A 19,539-nucleotide genomic window follows, 5' to 3' on the forward strand; every position below is an offset into this window, starting at 1 on the left:
CATTTCATCCATAAATGGAAGTATGTCGCTAAACCAATGTTCTCTTACAGAAGCCCCTCCCATAATTTTACGTGCTGACCAGCCTGACAGAAGTAGATAAGAACGTCCTCTGCATCAACAAGGTTGTTCCTCAAAGGCTTGTGAGCTACAGACCTAGACAGTATTTTGGGGTACTGCATGTGCAGAAATTTTTTGAACGCTGTTTTTTTTTTTTTTTTTTGCCATTATATATGCAAGCTGTCTAGATAGGCAGCTCACCATTTTTAGTCAGTGTTTTAAAATTAAGTTATATGTTGGTCACCAAACTATAAGGGTCTTCTGAGATTTTAAAAGCTCAAAGGGCTCATATTTGTATCTTGTGAAAAATGTGTTGTTCAATGAAACATTGATATAATAATCTCTTAATATTAATATCGTGTGGATGTTAACGGACCAATTTTAAACTGCAACTGAAACTACAGGTATCTTCAGGCATGCGATTGTGCTATGGCTCGTCATGATGTAAACATGGCTGCGCCCATGAGGGGGCGACCTGCTCAATGTAGAATAAATGTTTTTTCTAGAAGACTGATGTCTGGAGTCTTCAATACATGAACATAATTTTAATCATATTTATCAAGTGCTGTTCTTTATGTGTAAAACGTTTTTTGCAAAACATTAACAAGTGAACATTGGTATTTAGGCTACTTGCTTGGTAGGCTAATAACGGTATTTGAAGCAATTACAGTAGCGCAGATGTTTCATCAGTAGTTTCTATAATCTATCTGGGAATATGTGTAATAAACTACAGGTCAGTTCTCTGCAACAGCTCTTCTTGCTGTGCATGGCTCAATCTTTTGACCGTGGAAATGTTGTAAGAGTCAGACCTAAATATAACTAAAGACCACCCTCTTGACTTCTGAGAGAGAGAGCGCGTGCACACTTTGCGCTCATGTGTGGAGAGAGAGCGCGGGTTACTTCAGCAAGTGTCACACCAAAACAGCGACAATAAGTTGAGAACTCGCCAACAGCGCTGGAAGATGGAGGTATGCAATAATTTACTATGCTTTTGCTTCACACTGTTTGTTGTTGCGATTTTTTTTTTGTGTTTTTTTTTTTTTTCAAACTTTGAAAGTTTATTTCCTTTGTAGTACTAGACAACATGCGATGAGCAGCAGAGTAAACAACAACTTGTTCTGTTGCATTTCAGTCCATGAGATGCCACGAGATGATATAAGACGTCAAAGCATCAACTTTTATAGATGCCATAGATATAACTGCATTATATGCAGTATTCCGTCTTGATTATAGTAGGGTTCAAATGTGATCACTAGTGAAAAGCTTGTTTTTTTGCATTTTTATAATTTAATACATTTTCAGTACAAATGATCTACACAGCTTAACAATTTAAGTAAATATTAGCATTAACTTTAAAAATGCCTAAATATTGGTTCGTTAATTTGCTTTAATGACAGCAGCACTAAATCAGCATGAACTCTCTTGTGTGAAACCTGATTGTTATATTGAATAGTTTCTTAAATCTTCTTGAATGTCTTATTCATTTTACATCATAACGTTTCTTTGAAAAATTTCAAAATCATAAAACTTTTCTTTTAAGTTTTAAATTGGATTTTAAATCTGATTTTGTGGTCTTGGACGTTTTGACTCCACTGTACACATTTATATATTATATTGTTTTGTTTTTAAAAAATACAATATGTTTGAATTAAAAAAGTTATTGCTAGTGCAGTTTTTAATTCTTTAAATTCATAATGTTTCTACTTCAAACAAATTAATTCTGCTTTTAAATGTCTGTAACCTCAAACTGCAGTCTTGATTGAGAGATAATACATGGTTTACATTCCACATATTCCTCTCAGCAGGTATTTGTCTGGTTCATATGTGAGTTTGGAGTCAGTGGGTGAAAGATGAATAAAGCATAGCTGTGGCTGTGTCGTTCAGATTTGTCACCCCACCTGCAAACCTCCATCAATCATAATTACATAAGCTTGTTTGCAGAGGCTGCTCTCATCAGTAGCAGTTTTATGGCTGTGTTGATCTCAATGACTCTTTGAATTGCGTTTTGACCAATGAATTATATTGCCTTGAAACTGCCTCCCTTGTCTCAAGTTAGCAAGAAAGTATGAGTGGAATGGCAGCAAGCTAACTGTCACAGGAAGTGGTGTAACCTCATCCTATGACAGATTAAAATGGCGGGTTTGGATGGTAGACCCACGTGCTTGTGTTTGTATGCACATGTATTCTTGTGCTTGCAGATTTGATCACTGATTTGAACATACAGTTTGCTTTCAATTTAAAGTGACTGAAGGCTCTAACCATATATTTCTGGGAGTACTATATTTGTCTATACTATATTTCTTTTCTACTATATTTGTCTTATACAGTGTTGCCAACTTGTGTTATGACTTTGTCACTATTAGTGTCGTTTCAGAACCCATTAGCAACTTTTAAATAAATCTAGTGACTTTCTGGACTGCTGGTTAACATAGCCAATCATTGTATCATATCCTTTCCATTGTCTGACACAAAATATGTAAATGGCTATATAGGCCTATTTTATTAAAATACAGTATGTGAGCACGGATTAGGATAGAAAACTGATGTAAATTGCTGACAGTTTACATCATCTAGCAATGTTTAGCTACTTTTTGAGCAGGCTTTAGCTACTTTCCATTGAAAATAGTTGGCAACACTGCTCCTATATAGCCTCTATATTACGTGCCAATAAAGTTGCCATCCATATTTTAGTGGCTTTGTAAATGTCAAAATAACAAATAGCTATGCTACCTTAATAAAAATCTATGAATTGCACTTAAATGATTGAGTTGGACATACCAAAATAAATGCCTAACAATCCATCAGTTAACATTTACATCTAACGTTATTATTTAGCCTAAAGGCACAGTATGGCATTTTTCGCCACTAGGGGTCGCTAACCTATTTACAATAACAAAGGCGTAGATTGATGACGCAACATTTGCTAAGAATTATGGATCTTGTCGCCTACGTCAAGCCGACCGATCTAATAATGTTTATGGATGACTGAATACATCGATGCTTTTATCATGACTGTGATATGAAGCAGTTCGGGATTGCTAAGAGACAGCTATCAGCTCCAAACGCGACGCGAGTCCCGCGGATATAACGTTAAAAGGAATATGGACAATTCATTCTACCGAACTACACGCAGAATTACTACTCACAGGTCAGTTTATTAGACAGATTAAACTTGTGAGGTAACACAGCGCTGTTTCACTTGGTCTAACATTACACTAGCACACTAAACTGCATTTAAATGTGTTGAAATGTATGTGTTAGTCTGTCTGTATGAGATATACAGCAGTAAACTAGATCAACATTAGAATAACATACAGATCATATTCTAACATTTTATCATATACATTGATTAGTTTTATGTAAATGTGCTCACCTGTTTAATAAAGTAACGTACATGTAGGAGCGGTCGAAGTCTCGGACGTGGAGCTCTCGTTTATATACTGTCTATGGGAGCTCTCGGCATCTCGAAAACACCGCGCTGATATTGATTCTCGTTTTAGTTCTCCTTTTTTATCCAAAGTCTGCTTGCCATGGTCCATAATGTTTGAACAAAACAACAACAGCGTGCAAATAGACATTGCGAACTAACTTACAAAGTTGTCCGCGTCAGTTGCTTTGGTTACTATCAGACGGCTCTGGTTCATAGCTGTGGTTGCCATGGCAGCACGAGCGGAAACCAGGGACAACGCGGATATGACGGCATTGGCGGCGACAAAACGGAAATAAAGAAACGGGACGTTTCTCGAATTAAATTACAAATTTCTCCTGGTTTGAAAGTTGTTGGAAACAGTCGGGATAATGTAAGTACACAACTAAAAAAAATATATAACATAGATATAGTGATTTTTGCTATTTTTAAAGCAAAAAAGTTACATATTGTGCCTCTAAGTCTTTTTCCTAAAAATAAATTCGTATTTGACTAACAAATTATATTTCTATAAGATATACTTAATAAGAGTTGAAATGTGCCTTCTATTCAGTTCTTTTGCAACTTTTATGTTCATGCAAATGAGTCTGCAACTGGAAACATCTTAGACTTACTTAAATGGGTGAAGTGTTACTCATCAATAGTGCTGGTGCTTTATGTTATCTGTGTCTAATATTTGCTGATCATGGAGGCAGAGTGTAGTGTGGCGTTACACAATATTGTTGCATAATTTTTCAAACTAAATTTAATGTGCTGGTTCCTCTTGGGAACCTAGTGTATAACATACAAAATTGCATGTTCTATTGTTTAAGAAAAGACTTGGTCAGGAGAACTGTGTGTTTACTCAGATATGCAGTGGCAAATTGCACAAATATTGAGATTGCTGTGAAAGAAAGACAAAATAAACAAGCTTCTCAATTTATTATGATATTTAACTTTTGCATATTTTTAAGCCAGAGAAACCATTCTCTGTGAATACAATCTGAGCTGAGCCACATTTAAAGATGTTTTCATTCCTGCCATCAAAGAAAGTATTTCGGCTGCTATAGGAGTTGTGAAGCCTGGATTGACTGTATTTCTCAGTCATATTGACTCCCAGAGCACTGTACTGCATGGACTTCTGGTTATTTAAGTTGATTATCTCCTGAATGTCAGCTATGTGAGCATGCGGGTCAGTGTCAGTCCCACCTCGGCAGCTGTTATGGGCGACGGCCCTCTCTTGACTGAGCTGTACGCAACCTCAGTTTGCTCATAGATGAAACAGAGATTTGGAGAAGGGAAATGTTATTGCAACATGACATTAACCAACTATAACAAGCTTCCTCCCTAAAAGACTTGTATATTTTGTTTGTTCTTTGTACTAAAGAGTGTTAAGGAGAGCAATCATTCATTACCTCATAGAGAACTTGCTGAACTGTGCTGGGAGACTGTGAGAGCATATGGGTGTGAACTTGTCCCAGCCACCCTTCAAAATTCATGGACATGACTTCATTTGGAGTATTAGCGAATGATGTAAATGCGCAGTGCAGCTGACTTAAGGACGTAATGTCCATTTCTTTTTAATGCCATGTTTCATGGAAGTGTTGTTTGGTAAATGGTATCACTGTTAGGTAATGGCCGTTCCATCCATGCAAATCTTGCAGATGTCGAATAATGGCAAGTGGAGGCAGGTTGTCCTGTTACAGGATGTAGATGGAGTCTACATACTCCTGGAACACTGTGTGATTGATTCAAGACCTGGACCCTGATGGGATATGGGTGTGAGGTGGAGTCCGTCATCATAACTCACTGACTCACACCAGAGTGTTTCTCGAAAGCTCGACTTTTCCAACACACCTTCCACTCCAAATATATTAGAGCCAGAACATGAGGTCATAGTACTGGGGCATTTCTGGCTGGAGAACACTCTAGATAGAAGAAACTGATTGTCCTTGATCTCTTGTTATTTTGTGAAGAATTTGTGGCTTAGGCCTTAAACATACTCTACACACAAATGTGTGGTATTTCAGTACAGAAAATACATTACTGTGGGTGCTAACAAACCTCAATTGTCAAGTTATCTAAAGTGTTATAATTCGGGTAGCTAGTTGTACACACATAGACAAGAGGTCAAGGTTTGGCTAGTTAGCATGACCCAGCTATCCCCAGCTGGTAGATCTTTTTCTATTGACTGCCATTTAAAAGTGGCAATGTATTCTTTCTTTTTTTTTTTGTTGCAAGGAACATAAATTGTAAATATTTCGACATATCATCGATTTTTGTGAGTGATCAAATTAGTAATTTTGTATTTTATTTAAAGCCCCCCTGTAGTCAATAATTTTGTCTCTTAAATTCATCTTTAATCATCAAAATTACATATTTAAAGTTTTTTTCCTTTAAAAAGATTATTAAAAATAGCTTGAATGTAACTACCTTGCCTCTATTTAGTATATATTCGATGAATATGCAAATTAGCCCCACCTCCACTCACTCACACCAGCTCAAAGATTCCACGCGTTGACGTGATTGGTTGCAAGGCAGTTTGTGACGTCAGAAACACCAGCGATTTCAAAACACGTTTTTGAGACTTTCTTTTTTTCACGGCAGTTTTAGAGAAAATACTCAGCAATGGTGTTGACTTATGAATTTGCACATGGTTTGTCTTAAAGCATATTGAAAACACCACATAGACACAAAAACAACATTAAAAGCTTGACTTTAATTATTTTTACTTTATTTATTTTTTAATAGGGATAATTCTTTGTTCTGTGAAACAGAAGATATTTTGAGAAATGTCTCAATGATTTTTGTTTTGTCCATACAATGAATGTCAATGTAACCAAAACTATTTTGTTACCAACGTTCTTCAAAGAAAAGTGTGAACTAGCTATTTGACTATTGCTTTAAAAGGAATTATAAATTGCATTCTGACATGCTTTGAAAAGCAAGGACGGTTTGTGCAGGTAAACGCGTCTGTGATCATGGCATTCCGTTAAGATGGAAAGGCTCTGTCTTTTCCTTCCTGTGCATCCTCTCCCATTAGGGGACATGTTTCAGTGTAAATTGAATCATGGCTGCTTCCTCATGTTCTTCAACTCTCTGACGTACAACAGATTCTTTGTGAGACACTAATAAGATTCTGTTTTCCACTGCCTGGGTTACAATCAGTGTTGTGTGTGCTGGTAGACTTCTAAAATGAGAAGGGTGTTTGGGTTTGCTTTTGGAGATTTTAAGTCTAACGAAGTTAATGTTCCAGCCACATTTGATGTTTTCATAGTTTCCGGGTCAAAGGCAGATGGAAAACCTAGATGCAAAACAATACTTATAAAAATCAAATGTATGTGTTATGTTATATTAGTAGTATTTGGTCACATCATACGCTCACATCTCTTCAAAAGTTTGGGGTCGGTAAGATCTTTAATGTTTTTGAAAAAGTATATTATTATTATGCTGCATCTATTTGATCAAAATACAAAAGTATTAATTAATTAAGTAAAAGTATTAATTATTTGATAACACTTTAGTCTATGGTCCAGTTCTCTCTATTATTTAGTTGCTTATTAGCATGCATATTACTAGGATATTGACTGTTTATTAGTACTTATAAAGCACATATTAATGTCTTATTCTGCATGACCATATTCTACATTCCTTAATCCTACCCAATACCTAAATTTAACAACTGCCTTACTAACTATTAATAATCAGTAATTAGGAGTTTATTGAGGCAAAAGTCATAGTTAATAGTGAGAATTGGACCCTAAACTGAAGTGTGACCAATTATTTAAATCTACTGACCCCAAGCTTTTGAATGTTAGTGAAATAAGTATTTCAATAATACAGTAAAAATAATATTTGTTGTAGTTTTTATATGATATTGCTGTTACAAACGGAAATTGGGGCTTTTGCTTTTGTAAATTGTTACTAGAAATAGAATTCTTCACATTCTGTTCAATCTCAGGTTTTGAATATTTGTCTAAGTTTCGTTTAATTTTGTTTACTCCCTTTCTGCCTCTGAAAAAACACCCCTGGTCACAGTGTGGCTGAAACAGTTGAAGAGGAAACGCAGATGAAATGCCCCAGAGTGCCGCTTACTTGAATGTTTTTTTACACATAACTGCTCCCACACTCATGATGGCCTCGTGTTTAATGAGCTGATTCCTGCTCCAGCACTGCAGCGTGGTAAAACACGATGTCATCATGAGCATGTCTCTGTTTTGGAGATGAAGAGAGGACAATGCTGAATTGAATGCGTTTGTGCTGTTTGTTGCTTTGTTTACTCGCTGTGTGTCATCTGACTGCTGCCAACTGTTTTAAAGGTAAAGTAAGCTTTGGAACGAATCTGAGTTTTTGTTGCTTACACAGTGTTTATTAAGGTAGCAAAAGATGGAGAAACTATGAGTGAGTGATGAGTTGTGAGTGACAGAGATTACATGATCAGGGGTCATCTTTGCAAGTGTGTGTGCAAAGGCACCGCTGTGGCACACACACATTCAGACACACATTTGCTGTAAATCTCACCACCCACTGGGTCTCAAGAGAAAAAGCAGCCCGCCCTGCCTTAAATGAGTAGTAATGAGCTCAACGCCCTATACTTTACATGTGAGAGGCACGGCGCTTGCATTAAAGCTTTCAAAAGTAAACACCACACCATTTGTGATTTTTTTTCATGTTTTAAGGTCTTCCTCTCTAAAATATTCCCACAGAGTATACATAACAATGGCAGATTATGTATATATTTGCATAAAATGTACTGTAATGTCACTTGTACTTGCTGAATCTTCAAATATGTGATTGTAGAGGGGAACTGGTTGAAGGAAATCAGTGTTTTCTCAGTTGCTGTTGTTTAAAATGGCAAGCATGCTCTTACGTTGCATTTCAGGCATGGGAGCGGTTCAGTCTCTGGGGCAGGTCCTCATCGTCTTGCCATGTTGTTTTTGGCAGTTAGCATAACATTTTTAATTTGTCAGTGACACTAAGAATTTCTATGAACGTTTCTTGGGGGTCACACCGGAGGACGCTTTCTCAGGCTGGATTCATTCTACAGCGAACTGGGTTGCAAAATAAATGCGTAACTGAATGATATGGGCCAAACTTGCTTGTATCTGTTTCTCTTATGACTAATTTCTAGTTTTCTTGTAACAATGCTAAACAAAACACAGAATATCAAAGTTTGAGAGATGCAATGATGCATCAGTGAATCCTAAACGTGAATAGATTTAAAATTGCAACAAGAATTTTCACAGAACAAGCTTTTTTTCTCTCCATCTTGGGCATTAAATGGGGCAGATGATGTCATGATGAGATGGAATGCTTTTATCTTAAAGAGGACTGGATCTAGTGAAGCTGGAACACATGTGCAGCAGACACAGGCACGACTGAGAGAAACAGACAGAAAAAGGTTGGGGGAAATAGAGGCCTTTTGAACAGAGGTCTAAATGCGTCAAGTTGCCAGGTGTCTTTTTCGGCCATTTTAAGCAGTGGCGTCATGTACCTATTTTTATTTTAAAACGGCTCCCAGGCTCACTTAGGGTGTGTTCACACCTTAAAATCAACTCGATTGCTGCTGCGATTGCCTTGTTAGTGCAGTTCATTTCAAAAAGTGTGAACGGTGCCAACCGAACCCTGGTGCACACCCCTTTTCAGGGGATCTCGATCCACTTCCAAATAAACTCTGGTGCAGTTCAACTGAAATATAAACTCAACACGGACCAAACGCATCTAAACGAACTAAAAACAGGATGTGATGTCACAAGTGTGACCTTGATAAGGACAGAATGCTCAAGCATACCTGGTTCCTCTCGTCATAGTTCAGTACAGGCGTCGGGCCCACGTCTCCTTTCAGTAGATCATGGTTTGTGTGCAACGGAGGAATTCCTGGCACTGTTTCGATTCCTTCACACATTTTATAAGCTCTCTGGGTTTTCTTAGCTAGTAAAAATACCATCATATGTACTCACATACAACAAGTGCATTTATCCCAGAAGACAGCATTGTTTTGGATGTTTGGTAAGTTCAGTTGCAAAATATACATCATATTTGTGTTAGTTGGACATGTTTAGTGTAGTAGTAAAGATTCTGGTTCAAATCCCAACATAATGTATTTACATATTAAAAGGAATATAAAATTAGATTAAAACAGTATCATTGCGGTATTGCTTTTATACAACAGTTAAATAAATATAAATTGCTAGGCACTTTTTTATATAAATACTTTTTGCGATGCTGGTTGAAACTCTCTTCACATCCTCATATCAATCAATAATAGAAGGTCTAAATATAAATATAAAAAAAACATGTACATATATTTACTGTGGAAGTCTCAGGACCAGAAAATGTTCGTCCAATCATTGCATTCGATCTGCATTGCACTGTACCTGCGAATTGTCCCACAATTTCAGCAAAAAGTTGCATTCAAAATCAACTTTGCTCAATAATAGTTTACATGGAAATGACGCATCTGATTTTAAGCTCTTGGCCTGCTCAAGCACCCTTCCTGTTTTTGACTTGTCTTATATTCATCAGCTCGGCTTAAGTTGCCTCATCATTGTATAACCAACATCCTGTAAGCTATAGACTGCATGCAGCTCAGTAATGGTGGGTTCCCACAAAGCTCAGTGACTGAACGCCTTGATGGCAAACAGTTGTCTGAGTCCATAGACATTGCCTCACCCCAAAAATACCACATTGTGCTATCACTCTCGACAAGGCAAACTGGTTTCCCTCCGCTGATAGTAAGAGTGCTAATGGTCGTAGATGGAAGCATGTGGATGGAAGAGCCTGAGAAGGGGATGATAACAGTGGGCTGAAGTCATACCCGACTGAGCCTCTGTCCCCCTGAGGATGGTTTCTCAACCATTTCTTTTGAATTGCACTTTTTTCATCACTTTGCTCTAATGAGTGCTCACGACTCTCGTGGTTTCCTGTGGTGAAAAACAAGACTTTTCTCAGCCTTCTCTGTGAAAGTCAGCATTACAAAACTTGTCAGAAATCTTTACTAGAAGATTGCAAAGTAAAACGTGGACTAAACTCCTCTAGGCTAATTGGGAGGTGTTGCTTTGGACTTTGCAGTATTGTGTGTTCTCCTACATTTTAAGAAGATTTGTTATATATTAAGGTGGGCGGAGATTCCACAATTAAAAATACATTCATTTTAGTGTTACAGATTATTAATCAAAAAGAAGGGGACATTCTCATTCATACACTAACATTTTGTATTTCAGGAGCATTCTGTTGTAAAAAAGCGCTCTGTGGCTGAACTAGCTGGAAAATTCAGTTGTCCAAAACCCCATACGACAGATGCTGAAGTGGTGAGGTTTCATATTGTATGATCACATCCTCTCTGCTTTCGCACTTCATATTCCTAACATGTCCCGTCGCCTTTTTCTGGACGTCAATGATTCGAAGTCTGGACAAAGTCATCTATTTTTTTCTGCTATTGCCTAGTTTTTGTTGTCGTTTTTTCATTTTGTCTTCAGTTTTCCTGCTTTTTCCTCATTTCCTTAAAAAACAGTTAACCCTTAGTGTTGACAAAACGATAAAAGAGGACGTGAATCTTCCCAGACAACAAAATCAAGAGAAAAAAACCCCCACAAATGATAATATAAATGACATTACCATTAAAATATGTGAGGTTCATTATCCAAAGCAAAAGAATAGGTATATACTTATATTAAGATATCTATACTGCTAGATAGGTGAACAATTATGTAGAATGATTTTGTAGCGGAGACCTGTTACCTGATACCTTGTGTGTTCATTTAAAACGGAAAGTGTATAATACAGGGGAAAAGCTCAGAGATAGTTGGTTCTTTCCCCTATATTTCAGACAAGGAAACAAATTTCCCAGTCTCATTCTTTGGAACAATTCCACAGTGTATTTTTGGTTTTGTGCGTGTCATATTTTTTTTGAATGTGTGACTCTTGTATATCCTCATGTACTGCATGGCAATCACTTAGGAAACAGACACCGAAGCAAGGCGTACCTAAGCACAGATATTAATAAGAGCGATCATTATGCAATGCAGAAATACTATGTTGCATGTCTATGCAGGTGTCAGATGGGTTATCTTGTTTTTACCACTATCTTCCTGCTTCCCTCCTTTTTAAGCGCTGTTGCTCACTTTGGTAACATTTCTCAAACATTTCCTCATTCCAAACTATTAATTTTTTAGATATGGTTGTTTAAATAAATGTATTTTTATTTATTTATTTATTTTTATTTAATATTTTATTTTAAATAATTGTATTAATAGACTTTTTTTATTCTTATTATAAAACTATTTTTTTTTAAATCACATTTATTTAATTCAACTCTCATTAGAGTATTAGTGTTTAGATGATCCCCCAACAGACATTACTGACTATAAGAAACTTTGCAACTACAGGTCAACTTATTTTACTACTAACCTTAACAGTCTACTAATACTCTACTAATACTCTAATGAGGGTTAGTTGACAGGTGCAACATTACTTATAGTCAACAGAATGTCTAAAGGGTCAAATAAAGTGTAACCTTACGTTATTGATAGCTAGAATTCTGTGGAAGTATTTCGGCGGTAAGGTAAAGTGGACGTACATGTTTAAGCATGTGGATCTGAGCTGTTCTTTTGTTCCAGAACAAGCCTGTGCGGAGGAGACCCCCACGCTCGCTCCCGCTGCCCGCTAGTAATGATGCAGCTCAAGGCCAAGATGAGGTGAGAGGATCAGGGAGTTAATTAACCCTTAATGGTATTGCCATTTGGCAACAATTCATTTCTACTCATTTCCATGTTATTCAGAAAGAAATACAATTCATTGCACTGTGGGCAGGCCTTAAGGCAGCCAATGATGTGCTGTTTTTAAGTCACATGACATTTGAATGTCCCTCCAAATCTCTCTTTCCCACTGTCACCCTCACACGGAAAACACCTGTTGAAGTACTCCAGAAATTGCTCTATTAACCTCATTTCTAAACCTCTTTTCTCAAAGGGGATTTTTTTGCAGTATCTTTGATAAGTAAATTAGAAATTTTATTCAACGCTGTACCACTATGGAAAAATAGGTATGTTGCCGGATGGCAACGCTGTACCACAGTGGAATTGCAGTAATATATTTTCCCATTGGGATTTTTTTATTGATAGTAGCATCAACAATATGATTGCAGTTATTTATTTATTTGAAGTGTTTATTGTAGTATAGCTGTATTTATGTATAAATAACAAAATGATTTCTTATTTTCAGAAAATTAATACAGCAATATTTTACAGAAAGAGCAATAGGAAGAGTGCAGAGTTAGCTGATTAGAGTGAGAATGAGTTTAAATTATAGGGATCTACTTATTTTTGGTTTGCATGAGTTCCAAGTATATAAATCTATAAATTTCTAAAAGAAATGTGCAATGAAATAGAAAACTACTTTTTTGACCATATTCCAGATGTATAAGTAAATCTTTTTTCTTTTTTTTTTTTTTCTTTTTTTTATGATTAAAGCGAATTCATGTAATAAAACTTATTTGAAAAAATATTTCCTGGTTAGAACATAATGCGTACCATAGAGGGTTAAATTAATTTACTTTAATTCAAATATAATTTCTTAGTTTTTATATTACCTCAAATCTAAATATTCAATGTTGTGTAGCAATGATGCAGATTTTCTTTTTCTTTTTTTATCCATTCAGAAAGGAGCTGAAACAGTATCACCCAGGAAGAACAGAAACTCGGCCCTTATTGAGAAACTGCAGGTTTGTTATTCTCAGTTCCCTAATCTTATACAGCAGTGTTTCCCTCTAGTGGACAGAGGTTGTATTGCTTTAGAAGAGCCATATTGGACGTGATTTTCCATCTCATTTCACACAGGCCAACCTTGCACTTTCTCCCACGGGGCCACTACCCTTCGCAAAGAACCCGGGGGTGTTGAAGTTACCGGTGCCGTCCTTCTCCCCCGGCTCTCCCAGCAGCCCCTCTAGTCCTCCTGCCATTGTCACACCCAAACAGGAGGAAACCCCTGCCAGCTTTGAGAATCCCACAGAGGGAACTGTTCTCAAAAGCATCATTAAGGTTTGAGGCTTTTATATCATTTCATTATGTCAATGAATTAAAACCAAAGATGGATGAGAAAAAGGAAGCCAAAATATCCCAGAAGGGGTCGTTGCTGATTATTTGGAGCCAGAGTTATCCTGAGGTGGAGCAAACTCAATCGCAAGCACAGCTGTCAATCATGATGTTACACCACGTTTTTATAGCATCAGATAGAACTAAAACCAAACTTACTGGAAAATGAACACTTAAACATATGTCTACATGATGAACTACCTAAAATGACTCAAAATTAGATTTTTTTTGTTTGGCTCGTGTCCCATTCGATTACATGGAGTGGGCGGGGTTTATGACCGATACTGCAGCCAGCCACCAGGGGGCGATCAAAATGCTTTGGCTTCACTTTTCAGGACGTGTGCGGCACACTTGATTAAAACCGATAAAAATTGGTGCAGTATTTGAATTTGTATGTGTTTTTTGAATCTGCGCAGGGTAGAGCGCGACATTCCATCAAGCGGCGGCCACCGTCTCGCCGAAACAGGAAGTCAAGTGCCGATGAAGAGGAGGATAAAACAGCCTCAGCAACCCTCGAACCCACGACTCCAAATGGACACGAAGGAGATGTGTTTGCAGAACAGAAGGCGTCACCAGACTCAGAATCTCTCTCCTCTAAGCAACAGATTGAACAGGAAACTAAATCGACAGATTCAGAGAAGGCGGAACCAGAGGGAAAAGTGGAGACTGTGACTTCAGAAAAGAAAGAGGGAGAAGAGAAAGAAGAGAAGATGGAACAAGAGCTAAAGGAAAAGAAGATGGAACACGAGTTAAAGGAAGAGAAGATGGAACACGAGTTAAAGGAAGAGAAGATGGAACAAGAGCTAAAGGAAGAGAAGATGGAACACGAGTTAAAGGAAGAGAAGATGGAACAAGAGCTAAAGGAAAAGAAGATGGAACACGAGTTAAAGGAAGAGAAGATGGAACAAGAGCTAAAGGAAAAGAAGATGGAACACGAGTTAAAGGAAGAGAAGATGGAACAAGAGCTAAAGGAAAAGAAGATGGAACACGAGTTAAAGGAAGAGAAGATGGAACAAGAGCTAAAGGAAGTGAAAAGTGAGGCTGAACCACAGCTGGCTAACAGTACAGAAGAAACACGTGAAGAGCCAGTCATGGTACCTCATGGAAAAGTACAGACAGAACCTGACACAACAGATGAGAAAGAAGAGGAACAGAAAGAAGATGAAGTGAATCATTAGAACCAAGTGAGTATTTACACCTTTAGCTCCAGGATGGAGGAAGAGAGGACAATGCCACACTAGCATATTTATGTTCACTACTAGTTTTAAGCACAGACCTATTGTTTCATTTGATTTCATTTATATTTTGCAGGGATTTAAAGTCTCTAAATTGAGAAGAAGGTCAAATCGACTGGCTCATGCCGAAGAACTCCCTTAAACTCACTGCTTAACCAAAGCAAAGACGTCAGGAGAAGAGATAATGTGAATAACTTGGTATTAGACTTCTAGTCTGTGTCAAACATTTGAGTCGTTTGAATGTGGAAGTGAATCCTTCAGATGCAGAGAGCAACAGTATATTCCCTGTACAGTTGTGTTGATATTTTGATAATACCTCTGTTCTGAGCCGATTGTATGAATTTACACATAAGTTTGGTTTTGAGATATTTTTTGTATATTAATTATTTGTCTCCACTAAAAGATTTTTTTATTATGTTCGTGTTTTGCGTAGCTGTATTCCTATCAAAAATATGAATATTGATCTTGCGATTTTGAGACTTGCAGAAATTAAAAATGGAAATTTGAAAAAATAACAAATTTCATTGGAAAATTCTGTTTTCTCATTGTACTGTTGCATGTAAAACAAATATTGAAATTAAATATGTACTTACAGGGCTTGACATTAACACCCGCCAATCCTCCAAATGCGGGTGTATTTCAGCAGTGGCGTGTAACACAGTCACTCCTACTAGCCACTTTAACGGGTTGAATTTTATATAATTTTTTCTGCTGTAGTCTTTTAAAAAGGCATCTGAAATAATAAACAAAGTGCAATGTAATGTTGTAAAAATATTGATTTTTCAATACATATCAATACTGAAACGCTTCCAGTTCTAATTTTCTGCAGAATAGAGAACTTTCTCACTCTTTCATGATCTCTTCAACAGCGTGTTGACACACAAACCCGCCTCTCTTCACTCGCTCCTTACATTTGCTCCAGATGAACATTGTTGGTGTTACAGGGCTTGAATTTTGGCGTGGGATTGCGCACGCAATCTTACACAATTTTACTCATTCCCACAGATTTTGTGCCCACACCCAAAGTGTGTGCACATAAAGCCGCCTCTCAGTACTCAGTACCAAATTATGAGATAGTATTGGTAGGTTTTCCCCATATTGGAAAATTGTGGCCAGTGAAAATGCTAAGTGACTAGTAACTTTGGAAAACCACTAGCCACAGTGGCTGGTGAGCAAAAAAGTTAATGCCAAGCCCTGTGTACATATAATAGTAAGAATCATTAAGATGAAACGTTCTGGTTCTAGAAGCCTCACCTCAGGTTGTAACTCTGGGCTAGTCCTATTCTGCCCAAAATTTTGACAGGATATTCCAATATTAAGCTTGCCTCATTAGTGGCCAAAATATGTGCTAAAAATATTCACTGATAACTAGTGGTCTAGTGTAAATGACAACTATACTTTGTACTGTATAATACATCAGAGGTTCAGAGGGCAAGGATTCACTAGGGAGTCTCAGCACAATGGGTTAACAAGATAAAATGATTTTTTTTTTTAAAAGGTATAACAAGCTTTAAAGCTACACTGTGTAATTTTTAAGTTGATTCTTAGCAAAAAACACTTTGTTCTTTCAAAATCATATGTGCTCATTAATGTGTAATTACTTCTACCAACTAATGAAGTATTCTCGTAAGCGTAGAATCTGTCATTTAGAATACAAACGAGCGACTCGCTCGAATGGCGGCAGCCATGTTGCGTCTCCATCTTGAAAATACATTAGCCAAAGAGGGACATACCTGGAAATTCAAGCTTCGCCTTTCACGTTTTTACACTCAGTGGCACCGTGACGAATGCGAGGGGGAGATTACTCACGACTGCTGGCAGATTTGAAATAATACGGCCACCGTAGGAATTAAAACGCCCTCGGGATGGGAGGGGCTATAAAGTAATATTCAGTTGGTAGTCATAAACAATTTCACCGCTAGATGGGAGAAAATCCTACACAGTGTAGCTTTAAAATGAGCTAAAGCTAAAAATTAAGACTATTATTTTAACTCATTCCCTCAGTTTTATTTAAAAAACAAGGTTCTCACTGAATAATTAGCTTTATGAGAGAATTTTATTTAATATGAGTGTGATTTCTAGACCTGGAAAAGCTGGAAATTATTATAATCTTAATAATAAGTAAAGGAAATTTCTAGTTTTTCAGTTACACTTAGTCCATTAGTCCCGTCCTTCGGATGAGACGTAAAACCGAGGTCCTGACTCTCTGTGGTCATTAAAAATCCCATGGCATTTCTCATAAAGAGTAGGGGTGTAACCCTGGTGTCCTGGCCACATTCCACCCATTGGCCCCAATCATGGCCTCCTAATAATCCCCTTACATTGAATTGGCTCTATCACTCTCTCTCCTCTCTCCACCTATAGCTGGTGTGTGGTGAGCGCACTGGCGCCGTTGTACTGTGGCTGCCGTCGCATCATCCAAGTAGATGCTGCACACTGGTGGTGGTGGGAGAGATCCCCTGATATGATTGTAAAGCGCTTTGGGTGTACAATAGTACATAAGCACTATATAAATGCCTCATTCTATTCCTCATTCTATTAAGACACTCAACTATAACTTTGCAGCTACATGTCAACTCTTGAGTATTAGTAGATTGTTAGGTTAGGTTAGGCTTAGTTAGAGTAAGTTGACGTGTACTTGCAACACTTATTGATTGTCTGTTGGAGGACCATCAAAATAGCATTTTGTACCTGAAAAGTGAAGCATCAATAGTTGACATGTAGTTGCAAAGTTACTTATAGTTAGAATGTCTAAAGTGGACCATCAAAATAAAGTGTTACCAGTTTTTCTTGTTATGTCAAGATGTAAAATATTTTAATGGGTAGAAATTTCTGAGAATTGCTTGCTATTTGTGAGTAAGAAAATTGTTTAAAAAATAAAAGCCTTATCCCGTAATCATGAACAACTGGAAAAGTCATGTAAATATATTTATCATAAAGAGTGTAAACCTTAAAGAACATTCGGTGAAAACTTCTAGAATTACGGAATGTATTATTTTAATTTTACTTATAATTATTTTACTTTGTTGTTTTTAATATATTGCCATTTCTAGTTTAAATAAAAAGATTGAAAACAAGCCGTTTGAAGCAGAAAATATCAGAAATATCTTGGCTGGCCTTCGAGTGAAAAAAGCATTGAGAACCATTGAAATGTTGCAGAAGCGATTCATTTCTCTTATAAAATCTCTTAATCAGGTCATTGACAAGCTCAACCTCCCAGACCTTTTCCCATCTCTGGAATCAGTGCTGACCTCGTGGAAGCTGAGGGACAGATTACCATTTAAATGGATCTCTCTAGCGCCCTCATTCAGCGTGCATTTTGTGTTTTAATATTTACCCTGAACACAACAGACTAGTATACTCAGCTACACAATGGCACACACCCATTATACTGCTTTTGGGTCCTGAAAGGATTCGTTATGTCCAGTAATGGCACTGAGATTAATTAATGATTGGAATAAGATATTAAGGGTCAAGTAAGGAAGGATTACGGTGGATCAACTCATGTTTCCTAATCAGGCACTGAAATACTGCCAGATTCATTGGTTAACTCATAGTCCTGATTGCTAATATAGGCACAGCAAAGTCTGATAAAAAACTAATGAGGTTAACAATCATTGCGATGAGAAAATGATATGTGACTATTAGGCGTAAATATATATATTTACTATATATATTTGCTATAGCCTGTTCACTTTTTATTCTAGTAGGCTACTGTTCATTGTACGTTACAGGCTATTATTATTTACATATAATTATTAATAATAATACTTTTAATACCGTTTAAAACCAGATATATAACACGCCTTTTGCATACTGCACACGAGGTCATCTTCACTGTATATCATATTTCAGTGCAAATCATAATGGTATCGGTATGCACGCGTTGATCGTTAATTTGTTTCGTTCTATCACGTGACGTTAAACAGAATCAATGCTACTAATCCCATCATAGAAAACTTAGGCCTATCTTAAATTACAGGAAGGCGTTTAGAAATGGCAGGAAATTAATGAGTTGAGAGGTTCAGGCTATAATGCCCATAATGAACGTTTGAGCTAATGACTACAGTCACTTAATCTCATTTACTGTAGTGGAAACAAACCACCTTAAAACCCTAACGAAGAGCACGGATCTGCCTCGTCACTTTCAAGTGAGAAAAGTCAGGGATCTGACTGGCAAGCGGGAAAAAAGTGGTCGGAGATCATGAGCGGCAACTTTTGCATTAAAGTGGTATGTTATGTAATTCAGAGTGCATTGTCTTGAAATTAAATCGTTCTCATCCGCAACAGTATAGTGATTGTACGTTCTCTATCGTCACTAAACAGTTTATTTTTTATTTTAGCTTTCAGATTCAAACTAAACTACAAAATTTGTAGCTGATTTTTTTTTTTTTTTTTGGTCTATTTTGTACAATTATTTAGCTGATGTAAATCAAACATCTTATTTACATAAATATTTTCTTTCACATTAATTTATGCACAAAAACATAATATAGGCCTACCTGTATAAGTGCAATCACTGTTTAAATAATTAAATTACTGCGCATTATTTTACTTTTCAATCATCACACAAAGTTAATAATCATCCAAAACACTAATAATTTAATAACTTTGTTAAATTTAATCTTCTGCAAATCTCAAAATAAATATCCATTTTTCATACTATATATTATGTTGCAATGCCTAAATTAGTTTGTAGTATCTAAAAGGCCTGATTTGAGTTTTGGTAACACTTTATTTTAAGGTGACG

General features: G+C 36.8%; 1 protein-coding gene across 2 annotated transcripts; it reads left to right on the top strand.

Annotated features, from left to right (window-relative positions):
• Nucleotides 1-880: 880 nt before the first annotated feature.
• Nucleotides 881-15,597, top strand: dub (duboraya). 2 transcript variants are annotated; one of them, XM_084138274.1, is made up of 7 exons: nucleotides 881-1,025; nucleotides 10,687-10,773; nucleotides 12,082-12,159; nucleotides 13,122-13,184; nucleotides 13,300-13,500; nucleotides 13,971-14,738; nucleotides 14,866-15,597. In XM_084138274.1, the coding sequence occupies exons 1-6, from the start codon at nucleotides 1,020-1,022 to the stop codon at nucleotides 14,730-14,732; spliced, it is 1,197 nt and encodes a 398-aa protein (XP_083994400.1). In that variant the 5' UTR covers nucleotides 881-1,019; the 3' UTR covers nucleotides 14,733-14,738; nucleotides 14,866-15,597. The 2 variants fall into 2 exon arrangements, with proteins under 2 accessions (XP_083994400.1, XP_083994401.1); XM_084138275.1 differs by lacking the exon at nucleotides 10,687-10,773 and having other exon boundaries at nucleotides 907-1,025.
• Nucleotides 15,598-19,539: the final 3,942 nt, after the last annotated feature.

Source organism: Abramis brama, assembly GCF_963993115.1.
Source record: "Abramis brama genome assembly, chromosome: 15".
Classification (NCBI taxonomy): Eukaryota; Metazoa; Chordata; class Actinopteri; order Cypriniformes; family Leuciscidae; genus Abramis; species Abramis brama.